We start from the raw sequence: 22,958 nt of genomic DNA, 5'->3' as shown, positions 1-22,958 counted from the left end.
ATGATATGTTAACAAAAGATAAATTCGCACACATAAGATTGGATCATATAATTATACATAATATAATGTAAAACAAAAAAATAGACGTGCAAGAATTTATACAAGTGAAATACATAAAAAAAGATATAATTAGGCATAATTAAATATAAGTATTATTTATTTAGCGATACGTTCACTTTATTAATTAAAAAACGGCGGTTTTAAAGGCACTATATACACATATTACATGCAAAAATCGTATGTCTTCACTTGTATGGAATAACATGTAGAATGTTGGATTGTACAAACTATCTCAACAGTTCACTATCTACGCATGTACAATGTATGATTCGTTACTTCGCATTGCCGGACATATTATAATTAAAGGGCTTGTAAACACTTGTAAACACGATATCTCAGAAGAAATTCATTGTAAAATATCATGGTACAGAGCGATAGATATAAAAATTGAATGTTATTTACAATATTGGCATACTTTAACAGGTAGACGTTAGCAGTCGATGATTAATCTGTTTGTACTAAATTTTTTTTTTGCGGTAACTGCAATTTTTTGTGCATCGAGATATGTCAGAAACTGTACAATTTTCGTTTGTTTCATTCAGAATGATTTTGTAACAGTTATGTCGCCGCAAGAATACATTCGCATAATCTCATCAATTTTTACAGTTAGTGAATTACATTTTAATCAGTTTTGCAAATTGAGGCGAATCAATTTTATCATTAATTTACATCGCAAATGCATTAATGGTTTTAAGTTCTCTACAAGATTAAAATTGAATATGATAGGTCAAAATCATTGAACACATATCGAAATAAAACAATTACAGATATTTTAAAGAACTGTTATAAATATGCGGCGATATGTTTTCCATTTTAAACTGATAAGATAATATATTTCAGACAAAAATATATACTCATATCTAAATATACATCACAAATACTGCTTCTCCTTAAATCCCGAGAAAGATATTCAGATAGATTGTACGATTAGGTAATTGTGCGGCAAATGTTGATGATTATCAAATCATTTCGCCAAATCCAATATTTCTTATATAAAAAAAGTAAAGTCTCATTAATATTATTCTTGTACATTCCTTTTTCCTTAATTGCATTCTCCGCTTTATCTTTACAATGTACAATCTGGAATAAAACTCATCTAACAATAATATAACAATAAAACGTCAAAGTCCATTTTGGAGAACATTGAACGCGGCTCCCAATGCCCAACTTAATTCGTGGCCATTGATCTTCTTGTAAAGCTGCAAGAATTGAGAGAATATTCGTCATATTTATATATATTCTGATATTTATATATCTGATAATATAATATAATTTATAATAATTATAATATTTATATAATATAATTTATATTACTGATAATATAGGATAAAAATAATACCGCCATATGCAATTTTTACTTACATGTAGCTTAGTCGACGATTCCAAACCAAATCCGTCTCTTAGCAGAACATAAATGAATGTCAAATCTAAACACATAAATGGCTGATCTGTGTTCGGGTAATCGCACGTCTCCATAGCTTGCTTCAAAAACGAACTCAGTTGCACCATTCCGCCCAAAAATGGATCTATTAATGCTACCTGTAAAATCAATAATATAAATATTGCATATCTCATATTTGCATTGTTACAGCGTAATCATAATTTATATGTTGGAGAAGTACAATTATTCAATATTAAATAAGTCAATATTTCGTTTAATATTCATAACTCCAAAACAAATATTTCCAATTTTTATTTCAGTATTATTAAATTAATAATAGAATAAATATAGTATAAGGTGCTAGCAAAATTTAAGAAGTGACTCTAGAGGATAAAAATAAGAAACACTCAAGAATAATTGCAGTTAAGATTTAGTTTTTTTAAATATCTAGTATTTCAAAATCAAGAATATAATTTCGGTGAAAGCTTTGTTTTACGATTACATTGTATAAATATTTATATGCTTTAAATCTGAATATTTAAACATTTATAATTGAAAAAAACGAAGTTTTAATCACAATTTTATTATTTCTCGTTTTTTTCATCTTACTTTATCTTCTAGAATCATATTCCTTGATTTTCTTCCATCTAACATCCTATAAATGCAATATAAAAAATGATAGATAAAATATTTATATATGCGTTAATAAATTTTTACTTAACGTTTATAACTTTTTGAACCTTTACCTCTGTCGCGCGATCAAAGTAGTACGAAAACGCGTACACTTCGTGATCTTTCAAGCCTATGGGTCTTTCTGTGAGAGTACCGACGTATTTCTCGATGATCTTCAAGCATTCCGCGAAGCGTACGACAGGTTTATTCTCGTCGCCACCAGCAAAGTTTTGCGTCTTCACCAGTTTATATGTGCCATTTATTGGACCTTTCACAATGTAATCGCGCCCGTGATAAGACCACTCAGTGGACACGATCGGATTGATGCACTCGGAATGTATCTCTATGGGAACTTTGGGATTTGTGTCCTCGAGATTCATGTCATAGGTCAAAATTGCCTTTCTCGCGGCCATTAGACCCATGCCTAAGTAACTGTGCGTGTACAGACTCATGTTGTGATTGAACACGTTGATGGAGTAGACATGTTTCTCCAGCTTCTTTGCCTGGACGCTATCGGGCTGAAACGTGACCTGTGTCGAACCACCACCAAGATCCAGCGCGGCCACGGTGTTTTGAGAGCTGAGCGAGTTAAAACGGTCTAGTAGGAAGTTGACGGTAAACCAGGAGAAGATCCCCTCGTCCGTACCCTCCATTATGGAGATCGAGTTTCTCGCAATTTGGAACCCAGACGTCTGGAACAGCTTTCTGCACTCCTCTAGAATGCCGTTGGCCTTGTGCTCTGGGAGCAGTCGCAGTCCCGCCGTGGCCTTCATCGTCAGCAATGTGCGGGGCCACTCTGACTGTGGGATCACCGTCTTCGCCTCGTTCAAAAGCACCATCAGAGATTTCGCGGCATCCTCCGGCTTGTCGGCGAACGAGCTTAACCCAGGTTTAATTTCCTTGAACAACTCGTTATCCAGCACTAAATTGCCATTAAGGATGGACTCGTGAAAGCTGAATGCCAGTACACGGGAACCGGTGGATCCAGCGTCAATGACGACCACGTAGAATGGCTTTTGTAGATTAAGTGAAAACGCTAGGGTGTCGATTGCCTTGCTGCCTATCTTGATGGGCTTCAAGTCATTTGCTATGGCTATGTAACCTAGGAACAATGTACCGAGCACTACTAGCATGGTGAAGTACCTCCTCCCCAGCTGGCCAGTGCTTTTCTTCTGGTAGGATGCCAATTCATCATCGTGCTCCTCTTCATTTTCAGTTCTTAGCTAAAAAAACATAAGGCAATTATTACAACAATAAAAGAGTTTACATCTAGCTTTATAGTATATATGCTTGTGTATTATATATTGTGTACAATATTCAAGAAATGTCTAAAAATAGTCTAAAATAATAGTCTAAAAATAATAAAGTATATTGTAATTTTTAAAAATCTGGTTGTAGCAAAGGCTACATTCCAAGAGACTTTCAGTACTGGCACGTTGAAACACAAATTTAGGGCAGTTCCAAATGTAGTAATGAAAACATTTCTTTCCATCTTAAACTTATCGATTCCTGAGGTATTTCTCCTATCAAATCAAGGATGATCTCGATCAATTTAAATCAATCCAAATTGTTCGCGGCGAAATTTCCAATTACACAATTTGTTGTCCTTAATTTTTACTTTTGTTTGTTAACAAGTCTTTCCATCATCTTAACAAAACATTATTACTTGACAGAGATGGCTTCGATCAAACTCCGAAATTAATTCTATCCGGGCAACTGCGCTCACGACAAAACTTCTGATGCATAAAACAAGTAAACATTTCATATCCAGTTACATAACTCATTTTTGACTTCATTTTTTTTTTGGTTTTCAAACGGCAAAAAAAAGCGAATCGTTCCGCCTATGTTCGTGAAAAGCGTACCACACACGTGTCACCTAGTAGCGTTAATCATCAATTAAGTCCAGAGTCTATTGTCAAGGTCACAGAAATAAATCTGCTCGAATCAACTGGCTCGAGGTCATCCCGAGATGGACGCGGAGGGGAAACGGACGAGGTTAACCTCGCCGGGGTATGTCGCAGACGAGCATCACGCGAGCTTTCTTTCTTTATTTAAACTCACGAGCGTATATCGCATCTAGGGCGACCTGTACGATCCGCCGGCGATGACGAGCGCTTGTCATGTAGAAAAAAAAAGCGGGACGATGACGGAAGGCGCCGATGTATGTGCGTACGTGCAGCCGCATGTATCGCGCCCTCGGGCGCAATTGCGCGCTCGCCTGCCGCGTGTCAACGAAAGGGAACGCGATCACGTGACGCGATTCGAAATTCGAACGCGAGTCCCGAAATTCGAGCGCTCGTCGCGATTCGCCGTGACAAATCGTCGGCGGAGACTTGTTGATTACGCACCTTCCGACGCCTCACGCTCATGTTTCGTTCGGCGAGCGACGACGAGACGGAGAGATAAATGGATGATCGAAAAAGCGGCGAAAAAAAATCACATAACACGATGAACTGCTAAACTGACGGCGGATCGAGCCCGCGAGTTACTCGCGAGCGTGTTTCCCCCGAATCCGTGAACACGACTAATCGCCACCCGTTCGGGAAGCAATTAGTTTTAAGTCGATGCGTGCGCCAGGCGAATTATTACGACACGCCGTGAAACGGCGATAAAGTCCAACTGTGCTGTTAGGCGAATCCCCCGAATCCACCGAGCGAGAGATACAAAGGTGATTGGAGAAGGAACGAACGAGCGAGCGAGCGAGCGAGCGAGCGAGCGAGTCGAGCGAAACGGTCGATAATCTTCTAACGAAGGTATGAAGCTGGTTACCAGGTATAGACGGCGACAAACGTGCCCGACGATCGAACGACCTAAAGATCGAAATAGATCGAAAATGGACGTAATTTAGTGGCGGGCGGGTCAAAACAGCGGATGTTTAAAATAGTGAATAGAAAGAGAGAATGAAACGGAGATAGCGCCGACTGGTTTGCCGTTGCCACGCACATTTAGGGAGATAATAAATCGCGTCACGTGATCGTGCAAGACTTGTAGCGAGGATGAAAGGCAACTTTGTTGGGTTTGTTATGTTCCTTTATAATTTATATAATTCTAAGAAAGAAAAGAGAGATGATACATCGAAGACCTATGGCTCGATGGTTCGTTGTTTTCTTAGTTTTTTTTCTCCAGTCATTTTTTGCACACCGATAACTTCCACGCTCGCTTTACTGTCACGGAATAGATAAAAAATATTCTCGTTTTATTCAATTATGCAATGCGGTTAGATAACGCATGACGACATGCTCGATGAATCGTCGATTTGTTGCCGAATCCATGGATGTTAGCTTGTTGACATATCTGTCGTCTGAGACGATTGATTACCGATTATATATTTGTATAAAGTATTCCCTAATGAAAAAATATTTCTGATAAATAAAATATTACTGGAATTGTAATGAGAATAACATTGAAATATTACCGGATCGCATATGAAAATCTTACTATTCCTATTTTTAGTATTATTGCATTAAGATTTCCAGAATTCAATATACAAAAGGAATTATAAAGAATTCTCTCTCAGTTCAAAATAAAAATGAACACTGAACGCAATAAATTTATGTGAAATTACTCAACAAAATTTATAAAAATTCAATACTATATAAGTGGATCAAAATAAAAGTATTCCAAGTGAGTCTTAAAATTTTTTAAAAGTAAATGATTTAATACATTTTAAGAAATTAAAAGAATTCTAAAATATTTTTAAACTTAAACATATACATTATAATATATAAATTTGTAAATATTTAAATAGAAAAATTTAACTTGATACATATATTTAACTTGGTACATATACATATAATCAAAATTTTAAAAATAAAATAAACAATTTAATATTGTTTATTTTATTTTTAAAATTTTGATTATATGTATATGTACCCCGATAGGAAAAGATTTATAAAATTGTATGACAAAAGAATTATAAAAGATTTATAATCATTATGAGGGCATAGTTGAGAAAATTAGATGTAGAAACATTAACCTTTTATAAAACATTAATAAATGTTTGCGCAATTAAATTTTGAAATATGTTGGCATAACTAGCGATATGGTGAATCGTCATCTTAACAGCACATTTGCAAAATTAAATTTAGAAATAAATTGTGCAATAATTGAGAAAAATATTTCAGTCGTAACATGTTTAAAACATTTAAAAATATAATTGTGCACAAAAGACTTAAATTATTCCCCAATTATTCCTAAATTATGATGCACAAATATTGAAACGTGGAATATGTAATATTGCATGTTTCAATATTTGTGCATTGTAATGTAGGAATGATTTAAGAATTTTTGACCGCTATTACTATAAATGAGATACTTAACTCTCCCACGGACGCAACTAACCTGTCAGACAAAGTGCCTTTTTTTTAAATTTTTATTAAATGTCTAGTGAATAAGCGATATTTGTTAAATTTATTGTAATACCTTTTGATATTAATTTTGAATTAAATATTGAAGATTAAATGCTGTAAATATTGCACATTATTATTGCTGCATTATATTGTGAAAATATTGAAGATTACAAAGTGATAATTTTAAATGCTGAAATAATTGCAAAATATTTATGTTTCAATATTTGTCTAATCTTTAACAAATATTATTTAAGAATTATATTCTGACAAAATTGTTGCGTTATGGTGAATCATCTTAGCACAATCTTTAATGCTATTATGGTACAATGTTTGCAAAATCTTCCTATCGGGGTATATATGTATATATATCTATATTATTTATTCATATTTCAATATATTTCAATACATAACTTTTGTAAATTTGTGTAAATACTATATTTTGCATTACTTTTTTCATTTTTAAAAATATCTGTAAAATTTATATAAGTACTTCAACATATTTCGATCCTTAACTTTTGTTAGGTAAATCTAAAAATATAAATTTTGTATTACTTTTCATTACTTTTTTAAAAATAATTATCTTTAGAATTATTAGTATATTATAATTTACAGTGAAATATGTTCAGTAATTTTTATTTCTAGTTTAACAATTTTAAAGTTATTTTCAACGATTTCAGCGGTTTACTTCCATTAGAATGAAGAGCCAATTTTTTAAATTTTCAGATTGATCAATCGCAATGTAACTTTGGTTTGTAAAATTAATTCGTGCATAACGTAATTAATCGATGAATCAAGAGTCACCAAAAACTGAGTATACATACGTACACAAAAAATATCATTTTTATGCTAAAAAAGCAGTTACTAATTTTTCAATTTTCTTTAAATTATGGTCTTTGCGCAGAGAATATTTTGTTGATAATAATCTTAAAATATACACTTATTACAAATTTTAGAACTTATTATCATATACTTGAATAAAGAATTTCGATTCTTTCGAAGAATATAATAAAATTGAACCAAAAAATTTAAAATAATAAGTAAAAAATAAAATTTAATTTAACTTATTATTCTATTTCACTCTAATTGATTGAAATTTTATCAAATTACTAAAATTCAGATTTTGAATAAATTTTTGAAAAAAATAAACTTACGATAGATTTGCAGATATATAAACTTATGAATTATTTAAAATAATATTTAATTCATACTTACATATTTTTTGTGTATACACAAATTAATTTTAAATAAATATTACTTGTTTTAAGTAGATAATGAGTATATATATTGTAAAACTATTAATCAAGCAGACATTCTGTTACTTATTAAAAAAAAACTTAAGTAATCGTTTTTCTTGGCAGTAGAATTGATATTTTCCTGTATGTATATTTAGCAAACGAATAGCAAATGCCAATGTTCGGATATTCATGTTCGTATTTGTAAATCGTTATTTCCTTCGATTACATCGAACATTAGTAGTTGCGCAACTTTTTTATCATATGTAATTGCAACGACACCGATTCTGTCTTATCGAGTTACAGAATCACGCTATAACATTCGATCGGATTCGGTATGCATTTTACATACATAGTCACAAAACTTATAATTGGACATAAGATACGGAAGTTCATTTTATACTGTAAATATATTTATCGAATACAATTTTTTAGAAGAAACTCGTTTAAAAATGAAAACTTGTCAGCATAAAAAATGCATATATGGTCTTTATTTGTAACATAAAATGATGACAATGAATTTTCAATGTTGTTCGTAGTGTTTGTCCGGTTTCAGACTCGCGTGCATGAAACAGTATTGTCATCTTCTTTAATCAGTAATACTGATCCTCAAGTACGGATTTGATACGAACAGTAAGTAATCGAGTCCGATAACAAAAAGATAAATACATGGAAATCAAAAGCCAGATGTAAAGAAACAAAGTCGGTTAATTGTAACTTTCAAAACTTTGTAGAACAAAATCCACGCACAGAATATTTCAGTAATATTACAGCAGCATTACACCATTCTAGAAATATTATAGAAATGTACTGTAGGAAAGTTTCTTACAATATTTTCCAGTAACTTTGTAATTTCTAGAATATATATTGCTGCAAGATTGAGTGGTCTGTGCTGTGGGAACATGTTTAAACATGTCTTCAGTCTACGACTCACACGCGACTAGTTATTGTATGTATCAGAATCACGTATCGCGCGCTGTTAGTCTCGATCAAGCGGAACGCGTATGCAGATGTGTATTCGAAAGTGTTATTCGTTTTCTTACACTCATAATTGCGGCGGGATATGATTTTTTGGTCGCCAAATTTGCTAAACAAAAATTGATGTTTTGTCGGTATCTTTCTGCTCTAGAAAGATCTGCATACATTTTACACGTGTTTTTACATACGGCCATAGATAAGGTCTAATCTCGTAGAAATATTTATGAAAGAGATAAAGTGCAGTTATCTCTTATCGAAATATTGTATATTAACGAGGTAAAAGAAATTGCACGTATATATATGTATCTTAATGATTACACATGTAATGTATAATATATACATATTTATATTATAAATTTGGAATACTATCTAAAAATAATTAATCGACTTTATATATATATATATATATAGGTTGATATTCAACTTTAATTTAGTATATGTATATAAATAATTATAAAAAAATTTTTTTATTATATTAATTTTAACGGTACTGCCAGCTACAAGCAACAGATAAATGCAATTTTACACATATATTAATTATATTAATATCGAAGCATTTTAATATTGTGTAATATTGTAAAATTATAATTGTGGAAAGTACAAAGTTGTGGATATTGCAAATAAAAATTCATGCAAGTTTTATGTGAATAAGCGTTAATCATTGCATTGAAGGTTAGAATTCTTTTCTGAGCTCTAAAAATAGATCCCAACTCAAGAAACATATTTTTAGGTCGTGGTGTTTTCCAGCTTTCTTGTACGCAGTATGGGCCACACTGACAGAAACTTTTATCAAAATATCGATATTATAAAAGTGGAGAATTTTTAATTTATGTAGCAAAAGGGATCAGGTACCTACATAAATTTAACATTTTTAGATGTTCCATTGAAGAAGACAGTACATACACGTCTATTTAATCTATATATTAAATTGAGCGAATAAAAATAAGCAATATAATATCAAACAACCAAAAAAATGTAAAAAAAAAAGATTATTGAATATTATTTTAGAATCATTACTTATAAAATTTAACATGTATTATTTACAATTTTACAACTCATTTTAACGATAAAAGAAATATAATTGAATTATTTATTTTGTCGTTATTATATTACCGTTTAAATATTTAGAATCATTATTTACAATATGATATATATTATTCACAATTTTACAATTTAATTTAATGATGAAAAATTTAATTAAATCCTATTTATTTTCAGATGCAATCTGTAGCAAGTAAATGATAATATAGACTATATATGTATATATATTACAACGAATAATACACTTATTTTTCTTCCAATTTTTTATATCAATTAAATAATTCAAAGACTGTAAAAATGACGCACAATACCTCAGAGAATCTTTTAAAAAATGCCATTATTCAGATTGGTTCTGGAGGATCGGCAGGTTTCATTGAAGTTTGCATAATGCAGCCAATGGATATTGTTAAAACACGTTTCCAACTTCAAGTGAAGACAACAAAGTCAGATCCATTGTATTATACAGGTATTTGGGTAATAAGAAGTTTGTATCGTGTTATTCACTATTTTAATATTATTATAAGAGCGTTAATATTTTATTACAGGAATCCGTGATTGCATGACTAAAATGTATAAGACTGAAGGATTACCAGCATTTTGGAAAGGAATTTTACCTCCGATACTTGTAGAAACTCCTAAACGTGCAGTTAAAGTAAACGTCTCTATTCGTTCGACGTTTGCACATTTATTTTTAGTTTTATATTTGTAAAAATATTATCCTTTTTTTCTTTTAGTTTTTCACATTCGAACAGTATAAACAGTTTTTCTTATTCGGCGCTAGTGCACCTACCCCCTTGGTAATTACTCTATACGATTATTTAAAGATCATTTAAAGCAAAAAAATTTGTCTACTTTTGAAATCTTTTTAAGACAATAGCTGCACATATTTTTCTACACTTTTATTACATATTTTTTAAATATCTAATTAAATTTTGATATGGCTAAATGTTTATTAGTTTTTATGATACATTAAATTTAGAAAGAAATACTTTTTTCAAGTCGGTTAACATAAATTTTTAGAAAACTGCTAAAGCTGTGGACTTCAACTTTTTCATATGTGTAAATACATGTTTATTTATCACTTGAACTAGAATTATTACGATATTTATAGTGTTTTTTTTTTCATGCACGCTTTACCAAAATTTAATCAATTTTATTTAAAAAATCTTCCCTCCAATACTTCTTTGAAACCGCACTGTTGTAAATTGTAATATTTTTCTTAATCTTAATTTAGGCAATAAATAGACATATTTTATATCTGTGTAAAAGCAGAAGTCGATAGCTTCAGTAGTTTTTGGAAAATCCAGTGCTGAAAACCAGTTGATTTGAAAAACGTATTTCTTTGTATTTAAATTTACGTAATAAAAATCTAATAAACGTTTAGTTACACTTGAAATCTAGCAGATATTTACTAAGTAAATGTATAAGTAGATTTATAAAAACTAGTAGTAAAATGTGTGCAGCTCTTAAAAAAAAATTGTATAAAAAATAAGCGAACTTTTTCGCACTCTAGACTGGAATACAATTTACTTACAATCTATTAATTATTTGCAAAGTAAAAAAGTTGCATTGTTGCAGACATTCTCATGCTCTGGTTTCTTCGCCGGTGTAACAGAGGCTATATTAGTTAATCCTTTTGAAATGGTCAAAGTAAAACTACAATCTGATCGAAAACACGTCAAAGAGAGCCCGTCGACATTCGCAGTAACGAAAGAGATTATTTCAAAATATGGTTTCGGATTGAACGGTCTGAACAAAGGGCTTTCAGCTACTATAATGAGAAACGCGGTGTTTAATTCATTCTATTTTGGTTTTTATCATTCTGTTAAAGGATATATACCAGTCAGACAGGAACCTGGACTAGAATTTTTAACAAAAGTAAATCACCTTGTCTGATAATAATAGAATAGATATACAAAGTTGTGTACGCTGTTGTTATCAGTTTCTAATATATACTAACAATTTTTTAGGTCGCTATAGGATTCGTGTCGGGTACCGTCGCTTCCTGTTTAAACATACCGTTTGACGTTGCTAAAAGCCGCATTCAGGGATCGCAGGACGGTACACAATACAAAGGAACGCTAAACACCATGTACATTGTTTACAAGAGAGAAGGGTATTTATATAATGATTTACTTACCGCGATATGACTGTACTCCGGCTCGAAACTCGCTCACTTGTGCGCTCTGTCATTCTAGATTTAGAGCCTTGTACAAAGGCTTGGTGCCAAAGGTGCTGAGATTAGGTCCAGGTGGTGCCATTATGCTAGTGGTGTATGACTACATGCATGTATTTCTTACACAAAAGTTCAAAGATTAATATTTGCATTGCATTTCAAGAAGCTGTGAGATAACTATAAGAATATGTTATACTCTTTAAAGTGCATTTGAGATATATATTTTATACATGCATATATATATATAATGTAAAAAATATATAAATTTTTTACATGTAAAAAATGAAGATTGATGTAATTTTATAATAAAAATTAATAATTTTATAATCATAAAAATATAATTCTTCAGATATTTTGTGTATCAAAAATAAATCAATTTTTAACGTTTTTTTTTTTTCATATTATATAACCTGTTTTTTTTTCTCTCAGCCTTGATAAATTTTCATTTATACATATATACATGTAACAATAATGTAGAAAAAAAGGAATTAATCATCTAATACAGAATCTAGCCATTTCTCTAAGTCAATTGGCTTATTTGGAACATTCTTCGATTTCGTTTTGGAATCTGCAACAAATCGCAATAAATATCAGTATTAAATCTTTCATACATTACAGAAAATTTATTCAATCTAATCGCAAATTATGTGTTTAAAATTGTCTTTTTATATGGATATTTAATTTTGTAATTTTGAAAAATTGCAAAATAGTATTATACTAAATATAGAATGTCAAAATTTTTTTCAATTCTAAGATTTTACCAGTGTTAACATGAGACGTAGATAGCGACATAGGCACAGATATTCCTATCGCAGTGTTCAAAACGGGTTCCTTTAGAGACAACAAAAAATCTAAGTCTTTCTCTAAATCATCAATATTATTTTCTAGCTTCATGTTTATTGCCAATTCCATATTTTCAGATTGATTGATCCTTGTATCCTCATTAGTCCCACTTCTGGTATCTAACAATGTGTTTAGATCATCCAAAATTGTACTATAAGCTGCTTTGCCCCTCTCGGCATAATTGTAGATACTCGTCAATTGGTCACTCTAGAATTAATACAAATCATTTAGCTAATCGTTCATTCAATCAAGAATGATTCACAAAATTTCAATCTCTTCTAAATATAGACCTTAGCAAAAAGGCTGATTTAGAATTTCAAGACATTGTTTTGTGCCTTTGAATATACATCTTTGCCTTTAGCAAAGCCTTTAACAGGACTTGAGACTGTTTTATAACTTGTGTTTCGTCTTCAGTAACGTATAATAACCTTTTATGTCTTGGATCTTCTGAACTAAAAATTGTAATACTTAAGATACAAAAGACAGTTATGCGCGTTATTACTAAATATAAAGCATATAAAGTATAAAATATTGTGTCTTGAAATTATAAACCAGTCATAGTCTGCTGAGGCTTTATCTCAAATACTTACTACGAAGTACCTGTCGGGCACGTTGGCGTACTCGTTGAACGGAACGCAGTCGATCGCGGCTGACAGTGTCTTTAGATTCAGGGTGAAGAATTCCGAGTATTGCGTCGAGTCAACGGTCCAGGTTTTCTCTGACTTGAGGACAAAGTGTCCACCTTTCGAGAGCGGCGCGTTTATGAGGGTACCGAAGTCCTTACCCACATCTTCATCCGTCGGTGATTTCAAGTAATCATCGACGATTTCGTCAGAATCGTCGACGGGAAGTTGCCGCAATTTGACTGTTTTCTTCTTTGCCTTTTTCATGTCCTGAGATCATAGGAGTGTATTTTCTTTGGCTGAGATTCCCGTGGATTCTCGTTCAGGATCAGAGTAAGTTTGTGGTGTTATGTTTAGAATGTAAAAATTTGCATGTGTATGTATTCTACAAATGGACGATAAATCGATGTTCGATAACTCGATTACTTTTTCGATATTTTAAAATACGACTTCGAAAATAGAAACACAAGATTGACTTCAACTATATTGATTAATTTAATTAATAATTAATTTATCATTTATTGTACATATATGTAATACGCGTTTATTATTTTATTACGCGAATAAAATTAATAAAGATATAATAATTATTAAATTTTTCATATACAAGAAAAAATAGATCAAAAACAAAAAACTATGTAGTTAGAAAATCTGCTGTAAACAATTTTATTCTTTAAATTAATTATCGATTAATTTAAATGGTGATTAACTTTTTAAATAATACTTGTACTATTAATATAAACAGAATTATTAAATCTTTATTGTTTAACATGCGAAAAAGATTAGGAAAAGATTAGAAAAATTAGGATAATAAATCGTATATTAGAAATTTTATTTTAAGAAATATTCTGCTGAATTAATCGATTAATTAGAGTTTAGTCAAAATTACTCTAATTCTCTTTTCATTTAACAATTAATTTTGATAAAATTATTTAAAATAAAATTTCTAACTACATTTTTGCACCAATTTTGTTATTCAAGATGTTTATTTAAATTCTGTAAAAAAATTTCCTGAGAATTCTTGTATTTTTATTCAAAACTCCATAGATTAGAGAATTTAAATAATGCAGCTTCAAGTGCATTTATCTTATATCTTTTAGCGTTATTTATAAATCATAGTCATTTAAACTTTGAATATAAATGTTGAAAAATTATTTTAAAAAATATAAACAGTAATATATAATGATTGTATTAGCATTGTATTAGCATACGTAACAGATAGATTTACTTCCGCGGAAAATAGATTAAATACACAACAGCAATTTGGAAAAATATATCCTTTAATTTTTAATGAAAATTAGAGTTACAGAAAAATGTACGTGGATATGTATTCCATACTTACCGCTAATTGATTTTGCGTCATTAAAAAAAGATAATCAAAGAAATGTAAGAAAAAAATATAAAATTTAAAGGTCAAAATTTTCTCTGAATAAATCCCATGATAATCCACGATTATCAAGAATAAAAAATTAATTCCTTGAAAACTCTAGCTTTTCTCGGTAGTAAACATCTTATTATCTTCAATCTAGTCTTTATTTTTCACACGTGTCGTTTCTAAATGTAAAATAACAAAACAATACCCAATTGTATCAAAGTTAACAAATGGGTATTACTTTGTAAATTAATTGATTATAATATTGATAATAAACCTGATCGATTTTAAATCTTCAAGCACTGCGGCGAGTGTCATGAGGCTGATTATCCTGGCTTTGAACATAAAGTTTTTAAAGCGGGAACGATCCATGGGAAATTAAAAATTCAAAAAGCAAATTCTTTGCTGGAAGCTGACTTTATTGGCATTAAATTTCAGATAGTCCCGACAAACGCGGGACAAACTCTCATCACATACTTCTACAAGATTAAGACCTAGAGATTTGCGAAGGTAATAACACGCGAAACATATCGTGAGAAGGGTTGATCCGCAGCATTATCTTTAGCCTAAAGTGTAAAAAGCGATTCGCATGTTACGCACCAAACTCCGCAATGTAAAAAAAAAGAAAAAAGAGAGGGACCAAAGTCAATTAAATGGTAGAAACAACATTTATTGACAAAATGCTATGATAAAGTTCTATTACTACTAGGTAGGTAAAATTTATAATAAGATAGAGGTTTCCTTAAAGGAAACGGAGGTCTCAGGATGGTGGAGGGAGAGGATGTGGTAAAGGAGGTTTACGAACTTTAATCTTTATTTTCATGTATGCATATATATATATAGAGATTTTTGCATATAAGCATATATGTATATATATGCAGTTTTTTCTCTAGAACGAATAAAATGGCGTGTGGCAACCAAACTAACTGATAAAGAATATGATCGGTACAGAGGTTGGGAGCAACCTTACGCTCGTCCCTATTCTACGAAAGATTTATCGATGAACTTCTTGAATATTTTCGTAAACACGTTCGGCCCTGTTTCACCCCCCAACCAAATGACTCCGTCCCGGCCGGGGGGGGTCTGACGATCAACTCGACTCTGTCTTCGGGCTTGCATTACTTGAAGTTTTCTTCTAGGCTTGAGGGCTTCTCAGCCGGAAATGAATTGCAGATCATATTCTTTGTCACAAGCAACCGAGAAAACCTTCAGACTCTTGATAATGCGAGCAAGATAAACGTGTTCTTCAAATATCTTGTCTTCGACTTTTCAAAACTCATTTTTTCAGAGTGAAACTTCAAACTTCCCTCTATCATCCAATACCTCTTGATTCAAAACCTTATAAACAAACAAACAGGTTAGAGAACTTACTTTAACTCGAAGTCTGTTATTATTTTTCTTTTTTTGCGTTTGGTTTATTTTTTAGGTTTATTTAGGTTTAGTTTATTTTTTTTGTCAAAGAGAATTTTTCCACATTTTTAAAGAGCCTACGCTGGAATACAACTGTAAAGCTAGATACGACGCAAATATTAAACACTCAATCATATTCCAGCTTTCACATTATAGCCTTTTATATTTTTACACGACTGAAACCTTATCTTCATAATACTAATGAGGAAGCGATATAAACTTATGAAAATAAGGTTTTACATCTATTCTAACCTTACTGGTTTTCGTGCAAACAGTATGCTACTCTACTACATTTTACATTTTTGTCTCTTTGTCAACAGTGTCATTAATATTGGTACAATATTATAAACTTAAACCGCTTGCGAGATTTTATCGCATACGATGCAGAATTAGGTAAGGTAAGAATAGTAATATAATGTGATTTCGTTAATTTCATAATTTGACCCGTTGAAGAAATATTTGGGTCAAAGTCATTGGATCTGGTGAAAGGACCTGGCCTCGCATCACTTCATCTAATATCGACCTGAAATTCATTAAGCAACAAAAAAACCATGATTGTTTTACGCAAGTTACGTTATTGCTGCTTAGCTACTACCGTACGATTTATTGAGCGTATTTCTCTGACGCTCCCATCTGCCGTTTTCTTGCTAACTTAAATACTTACTTTGCAGTCCAATTAACATTATCGTCATTCAATTAAAAATACAAGCGGTCTACGAAAATATGAATCCGACAAATTTTATATATATACATATCGTTAATTGTTCGACGATTTTTTCAATGCAACAAAATGTATCGCGCGTGTAAAATCTTTTTACATTCGTAATAAGCAGCATTTATGTTTATTAAGTAGACTGTTTCGTAATATTTTTTACAACGTATATTAATAATTCCTTTTAAATTTCATATCTTGAAAAAATAGCGGTTAACATATATATGACACAGTAAAATGTCCGACCAACAACAGAGAATTATTATGAGAAATCATCTTTCTCTAAAAAAATACACGTTGTGAAAACATGCGGAGCACTTTTCCATGTAACATTTTTGTGTGAAGTGTTCAGTAAAACAAAAAAAGTGAAGAGAAACAAATATATATCTTACAATAAGCACTGTTGTGCAATAAATTACAAAAAAATGAAGTTTTTGCTAAACAATTTGCAGTTCTGTACATAAATATAAATATATATATACGTAATTACGTGTTTCAACATTTATTTTAGTACAGAGATAAGACACATATTAATGTAGACAGCTTATATTATAATGCGTAAATTAAAGTGGAAAGTTTGTACTTACGCGGCGAGTAGGAGCGAGATCTGGAACGGTCGTAACGTGAACGTCGGCGGCTGTAATATGGACTGGGCGAACGGCGATAGCTTCCTCTGTAGCTAACCCTATTGTTTTCAATATTAAAAAAGATATATTTAAAAAAGGAAAAAAATTTTTAAGATAAATAGCTCAAATATTAAAAAATCGATCTTAAATGCTTTTTTAATACATTATATATATATATATATATATGTGTGTGTGTGTGTGTGTGTGTGTGTGTGTGTGTGTGTGTGTGTGTGTGTGTGCGCGCGCGCGCGCGCGCGCGTGTAAATTATCACTATATTTTATTTGAATTCTCAAAAAATCTACTTATTGTTATATTGTATTTCATTAAGGGTATTTTGAGTATACTAGCTAAAAATTATTCCAAAAAAAAAAAGTATGTTTCTTAGGTTTATTCTTTTCTTTTTTCTAATCAACAATGAAAAATATTGGTAATAAATATCTGAATTTTAGCCTTGAGACTTGAGACCAAATGCAAATAAAGAAAACAATTAAAAATTTAGCTTATAATTATTTATGCAACGAAAATAATCCTATTTTGCAACTTTAGGTAAATAATTTTTTAACAAATAAGTAGATCCATATAAACTTTTGCACAAATATTTATCAGTTTTATTATTGCATGTAAAAAAATTTGATTTAATTCATAATGTTAATTTTTCTTCAAATTTGCAAATAAGTACTACAAAACATAATTTTACATAATAATAAAAAGCAAACAAACAATTGAATGGCTTCTAAACTAACAAAAGAATTAGGTGCTCAATTTTTATAGATACTTAAACGTAATAATATTATAGAATAATTTTGAAACTTTTGATAATCCATACACATCCTTAAAAGTAAAACTTTTAATTTAAAAGTATTTAAGATCGGATTTTCGGTCAATTATTTATTTAAAACGTAAAAGCTTAAACTGTTGTTTAAGAAATATACTTACTCTCTACGCCTTGATGTGTCCCAGCTTCTTTCATGTAGATGCGTAGGTTTTCCCATATATATTCCCGGGGTTGGAGTGTGAGGACGTTGCGTGATAGAGAAATCTACTCTGATCCTTCGCCCGTCGATTTCCATGCCGGTGCATTGCTCTTTAGCCACCTTGGCATCCTCGGACGACTCGAAATACACAAAGCAGAATCCTCGAGAGCGTCCAGTCTGTAATAAACGTGAGATGCAATGTGGCACTATTACGTCGCCATTAATGCGCGCGCTATCATTAAGTTTATAGTGATATTTAAATCACGCATAGACTTATGTTGACTCAATTGTGTGGCCAGAAGCCTTTAACGTATCATGTGTCCCTTAAGTATAAACGTTCTAAATCTCTGGCGAAGCTTTACTATTCCCCGATATAAATACCTATGGTAAATGTACATATACCCAGTATTTATTATACCTATGGGGATTCTGCATTCTGTCTCGTAACATTACACGCGAATAAACGTTGAGTTTGACGTACCTTTGCATCGATAACGACCTGCACTTGCTCGACTGGGCCGTATTTCGAGAATATATGCTGAATTTGCTGTTCAGTCGTGAAAATGGAGAGTCCAAAGACACCTAGGCAACGGGAAGGGCAGGGATTGTCGCGATTACCAATGTGCCGACGTCTCGACGACATTGGGCTGCGCGAGTGCGAGCGGTACACATGACGGTCGCGCGAGTAGCGCGATCGTGAGTACGAGCGGGATCTACTGCGGGAGTAACGGCCGCCTCGGTACGGCGAGCGGCTTCGGCTACGACTGCCACGGTGGCCAACGTTGGTGTACTTGCTGCCACGATATGACTTCCGACCGCGCGACACAGAACGGCTGCGCGACCTCGAATATTTGACATCTCTGTGGGAGTCCTTCCGTTCGCGAGACTTGCGTGACCTCGAGTGCGAACGCGAGTCCCTTAGGCCGCCGTCTGTGGTTCGCGGACGACGAGGGCTTGCGCTGCGACTGCCGCTTCTCTGTAAGTAACAAGTTAATCATTACTACAAGTTATATTGCATACGGAGATCTAAAATTATCACTATACAGAGAAAAACAAAAAAATAAAATTATTTAATTTAATATTAAAATATTAGAGATTATGTTTGATATTTATCATAACATAATATTCTTTAATATCTTCTTCTGTCGAAAAACACGTAGATTATGCATTTATAATGGAGTTATGAGCAATTATAAAAATTAATTGTAATTAAAATTGTAATTAAAAATCTATAGATCATAATTTTTCTCATATTTTATTTCTTTTTCTTATTTCTACATTTAATCCTCTAAAGCAGAATATGATAAATCTTTCGTCACGTCTTATCAAAATTTAAAAAAATTTACATTTTACCATTTTATTCATAATTAGCAACCCCAAAAACTCATACCAAGTTTTAATTGTAACTGTTTAATTGTAAAATGTTTTGTACTTTTATACAATATTAAATGTACCATATTAAATTTACCATTACATTAAATTTTGAAAATTTCAAATCTGATTCCATTTTCGTAATCAATAAAAACTCCTATTAAATTTTAAGAAATTCGTGTATAATAAAAAAAAATTATATGGGAAATCAGAATATAAAGTAAATTTATTTATTCCTCACATACAATACACGCTAACAAAACATATACAATATCATTTTTAATATAATCGTTCAGCTTTGCAATAAATTTTGTGTATGGTCCACGAGTCTTCTGATTCAATTTTCGGAAAAAATTTCTTGTTGACATTGAAGCCATGAATGCACCTTAAGATTCTGTGTGCATGATTGGACAAAAAAGCACACTCTTTCTCTATGAAATATTATGAACTTTGTCAAATAATAATTTTTTTCCTTATAAAAAAAATTAAAATTAAAAAAAATTTGGTGTAATTGATATTAAATACCTAATGCATTACCAGCTTCAGAGTTCGTGCATGTCTTTCATCTAGGACATTTTGGAAACTGCTTTGGATCATAAATGATCTTATCATGTATAGAATGATTCCTTGTTTTATAGCTCTTTCTAAAATTTCTCTCCTTTATATTCAATATTTTAATTATTCTTGTTGTTGAAAGGCTTTCACAAACTATTTAAAAAATTAACAATTTAAGTGATAATTTCATACTGAAATGCAAGGAGTATCATTATCTATTTGCGTTGAACGTTATAATAAAAATTTTTTTCAAAAATACTCTAAGACAGTTTTCATAATTAATGAAAATTTTTTGTAATGCGTTTTGTATTAATAATATAATTTTGTTTTGTATTAATTAATAATATAATTAAAAAAATGCATTATTTAAATGTTAATGCAATATATCAATTTATATTCATTTGCGCATACTAAAATATTCATTTTCAGATTACTGAATAACTCAACTTTTTAAGTAGCCAACACTTAAACTATTTTTTCTTTACAATTTAAAAAAATATAAACTATACAAATATTTCCTAGACATTAAAGTATATGTAAGACATTGAAGAATATTTTTTGTGAAAATAATGACAATTACCTCAAACACAAATATAAACTTAGGTGTGCACAGAGAAAATATCTAAAAACGTGTGTATAGAAAGACACTCACGTATCGTTGACTACAAAGTACATTTGCAGGATTTTTTTCAGAGCAAGTATCTCTCCTTGCCCTTGATCATGCATGTGCTGTCAGTTCCCAGAGGAGGAGAGTGGGACAAGTGCCCCTTCTTGTCCTCCATTGCAAACGCCTATGGGTGACTATATTTACAGGTTTTTCTTTAATCGTCAAATTCAAAATAAAAATTGGAAGAAGCAAAGTAGGAACTACAGAATGGACATGGGAGAAGATTAAACAATTGACTCAGAAAATCTTAAAATTTTCTAAATGGAATAAAAACGTTATAATCAAAATGTTTTGCAGAACAATTATATCAGGAAATAATGCATAATTTTGGTATATGGCACACATGAGGAATAAATAAATTTATTTTCTGATTCTCTTCATATTTTACATGGAAAATTAAATGTTAAAGAAATAAGACATAAAAAATGTATAACATAATATTATATCTTAATATCTCTTTAATTCATTATTTACTATAATTCCAATATAAATGCAACCATGTCATGTTTTCTTGCATATTAAAAGAAGTGAAGATAAATAATATATCAACAAATAATTTAAATTTATCTTAATATAAAATGGTTTTTATATTAAGATAAATTTAAATTAACCTATTTTTATTTATTTAGTATTAAAATGTTATACTAAATATTATTTAAGATAATAGTAACTTAATTCTCAACCTATGTTTTAAACATGTAAATAAAATTAAAATCACCTATTCTTAATTTAATAATTTTAATATTACATTTAAATATAACATTTAGCGCCAATCCCAACTTCTTGATAAACTTACCTATCAGATAAATATATATGTCTTCACTTATTTAGAATAAAAATGAAGATAGACACATGCTTACTCAATAAATACCAAGAAGTTGGATTAATCAGTCCAAAGACAGAAACAGATACCTGTCAGGTAAAACTTCCCAATTGGAACAATCAGCCCTTAAAACTTAAAACAAATCTGCAGATAGAAAATTCTGGAGTATTTGAATATACCGAGAACAAAACTGAATTCTAATACAAATCAAAAGATAATTTTGAAACTTTTCAAAATGTTACTATTTGACAGCATTTTTTAATATTGCATAAGCTCTTGTATTGGCTCATATATAAAAAACATGCAGAGCAAATACCAGGACTGATTACTTTGAAGGCCTTTAAACTTCAAAATTTTGAATTCTCTTGAAGTTTCAAAATTATCAAAAGTGTAACAGCCCCAGACAATACGAATTTTTTCATAGATTAAACTTCAGATTAAAAAAAAGTCTTTATGGAAACATTTTCCTCTCATGATACATTCGTATATATTAGTTTATTAGATATATGTATATATAAGAATTGTATTTTCTTTACATGACGAATGTATTACCAATGGTAACATTATAATATTCTAAACATCTGAACGCGATCGACCAATCGCGATTCAGTTTTTCACATTTATAACCTTATAAAGCGTTTTTATGGAGATTAACATTAGTCATCAGAAAATCTTGCAACGCTTAAGATTTTTTTGTTTTATCGTGCTTTACTCCAAAATATATCCCGTGATTGACGAAAACAAAAGGGTGCAAGTCTAAGTTATCGCGAACGCTGCGTGGTACTGATAATGGCTGGAAGCAAAATGCGTCGTTGGATCGATAATGGCCGAATCGTTATCTCGTCGCAATTCACGCGACGCGCGTTGCGCATCGTTGCGAACAAGTAAATCCGTGAAGTTTCGTACTCACCTCGACGTCGCTCATCGTCGATATTCCTCGAACGCCGATTTGTGCTGAACAATGAACAAGATTGCCTTGCCACGCGCTCCGTACCCTTGTAGAATCGACGATAATATGGCGCAAGGCTCGTCGCAGGAAATGCCGGGAGTCCAAAGCGGAATATGTAAATGAACGTACCAACATCCGGCGAC

The 22,958-nt window shown here is 31.2% G+C and overlaps 4 protein-coding genes across 10 annotated transcripts; 1 reads left to right on the top strand and 3 right to left on the bottom strand.

Moving 5' to 3' along the window:
• Positions 1 to 33: 33 nt before the first annotated feature.
• Positions 34 to 11,983, bottom strand: LOC105838267 (ectonucleoside triphosphate diphosphohydrolase 5). Of its 4 annotated transcripts, none has more exons than XM_012683698.3 (4): positions 4,462 to 4,839; positions 2,188 to 3,336; positions 1,423 to 1,599; positions 34 to 1,259 (listed from the first exon to the last, which is right to left on the bottom strand). In XM_012683698.3, the coding sequence occupies exons 1-4, from the start codon at positions 4,480 to 4,482 to the stop codon at positions 1,182 to 1,184; spliced, it is 1,425 nt and encodes a 474-aa protein (XP_012539152.1). In that variant the 5' UTR covers positions 4,483 to 4,839; the 3' UTR covers positions 34 to 1,181. The 4 variants fall into 4 exon arrangements, with proteins under 4 accessions (XP_012539152.1, XP_012539153.1, XP_028050477.1 ...); XM_012683699.3 differs by lacking the exon at positions 4,462 to 4,839 and adding an exon at positions 4,175 to 4,441; XM_028194676.2 differs by lacking the exon at positions 4,462 to 4,839 and adding an exon at positions 3,780 to 3,925.
• LOC105838269 (mitochondrial 2-oxodicarboxylate carrier) lies at positions 7,706 to 12,219 on the top strand. Of its 2 annotated transcripts, XM_012683701.3 has the most exons (8): positions 7,706 to 8,948; positions 9,403 to 9,520; positions 9,891 to 10,179; positions 10,259 to 10,365; positions 10,448 to 10,510; positions 11,292 to 11,591; positions 11,684 to 11,829; positions 11,912 to 12,219. In XM_012683701.3, exons 3-8 carry the CDS (start codon positions 10,011 to 10,013, stop codon positions 12,030 to 12,032), a joined length of 906 nt encoding a protein of 301 aa, XP_012539155.1. In that variant the 5' UTR covers positions 7,706 to 8,948; positions 9,403 to 9,520; positions 9,891 to 10,010; the 3' UTR covers positions 12,033 to 12,219. The 2 variants fall into 2 exon arrangements, with proteins under 2 accessions (XP_012539155.1, XP_036138323.1); XM_036282430.1 differs by lacking the exons at positions 7,706 to 8,948; positions 9,403 to 9,520 and having other exon boundaries at positions 10,057 to 10,187.
• A 55-nt stretch (positions 12,220 to 12,274) lies between these two features.
• LOC105838270 lies at positions 12,275 to 13,753 on the bottom strand. The gene is made up of 3 exons (XM_012683707.3): positions 13,323 to 13,753; positions 12,651 to 12,939; positions 12,275 to 12,457 (listed from the first exon to the last, which is right to left on the bottom strand). Exons 1-3 carry the CDS (start codon positions 13,620 to 13,622, stop codon positions 12,378 to 12,380), a joined length of 669 nt encoding a protein of 222 aa, XP_012539161.1. The 5' UTR covers positions 13,623 to 13,753; the 3' UTR covers positions 12,275 to 12,377.
• A 1,372-nt stretch (positions 13,754 to 15,125) lies between these two features.
• Positions 15,126 to 22,924, bottom strand: LOC105838278 (transformer-2 protein homolog beta). 3 transcript variants are annotated; one of them, XM_036283415.1, is made up of 5 exons: positions 22,777 to 22,924; positions 18,932 to 19,426; positions 18,413 to 18,627; positions 17,437 to 17,534; positions 15,126 to 16,660 (listed from the first exon to the last, which is right to left on the bottom strand). In XM_036283415.1, the coding sequence occupies exons 1-5, from the start codon at positions 22,789 to 22,791 to the stop codon at positions 16,650 to 16,652; spliced, it is 834 nt and encodes a 277-aa protein (XP_036139308.1). In that variant the 5' UTR covers positions 22,792 to 22,924; the 3' UTR covers positions 15,126 to 16,649. The 3 variants fall into 3 exon arrangements, with proteins under 3 accessions (XP_036139308.1, XP_036139307.1, XP_036139306.1); XM_036283414.1 differs by having other exon boundaries at positions 15,126 to 16,065; XM_036283413.1 differs by having other exon boundaries at positions 15,126 to 17,534.
• Between the last annotated feature and the right edge of the window lie 34 nt (positions 22,925 to 22,958).

This window comes from Monomorium pharaonis, chromosome 2 (assembly GCF_013373865.1).
Source record: "Monomorium pharaonis isolate MP-MQ-018 chromosome 2, ASM1337386v2, whole genome shotgun sequence".
NCBI lineage: Eukaryota > Metazoa > Arthropoda > Insecta > Hymenoptera > Formicidae > Monomorium > Monomorium pharaonis.
Note: the sequence above shows the minus strand (reverse complement) of the source record. Positions and strands in the feature narration are given on the sequence as shown.

Coding starts and splice junctions, on each gene's coding strand:
- LOC105838278 (XM_036283413.1), bottom strand. Junction 18,628..18,931: donor AGGTCGTTATCGATGCAAAG/GTACGTCAAACT, acceptor CGTTTATTACAG/ACTGGACGCTCTCGAGGATT. Junction 17,535..18,412: donor GACACATCAAGGCGTAGAGA/GTAAGTATATTT, acceptor TGAAAACAATAG/GGTTAGCTACAGAGGAAGCT.
- LOC105838267 (XM_028194676.2), bottom strand. CDS start 3,878: ATGAAATGTTTACTTGTTTTATGCATCAGAAGTTTTGTCGTGAGCGCA. Junction 1,600..2,187: donor ACTTTGATCGCGCGACAGAG/GTAAAGGTTCAA, acceptor TTGATTTTACAG/GTAGCATTAATAGATCCATT. Junction 1,260..1,422: donor AATCGTCGACTAAGCTACAT/GTAAGTAAAAAT, acceptor CAATTCTTGCAG/CTTTACAAGAAGATCAATGG.
- LOC105838270 (XM_012683707.3), bottom strand. CDS start 13,622: ATGAAAAAGGCAAAGAAGAAAACAGTCAAATTGCGGCAACTTCCCGTC. Junction 12,940..13,322: donor TGCCCGACAGGTACTTCGTA/GTAAGTATTTGA, acceptor TATTAATTCTAG/AGTGACCAATTGACGAGTAT. Junction 12,458..12,650: donor TACGTCTCATGTTAACACTG/GTAAAATCTTAG, acceptor GATTTGTTGCAG/ATTCCAAAACGAAATCGAAG.
- LOC105838269 (XM_012683701.3), top strand. CDS start 10,011: ATGACGCACAATACCTCAGAGAATCTTTTAAAAAATGCCATTATTCAG. Junction 10,511..11,291: donor CTAGTGCACCTACCCCCTTG/GTAATTACTCTA, acceptor GCATTGTTGCAG/ACATTCTCATGCTCTGGTTT. Junction 11,830..11,911: donor ATTGTTTACAAGAGAGAAGG/GTATTTATATAA, acceptor CTGTCATTCTAG/ATTTAGAGCCTTGTACAAAG.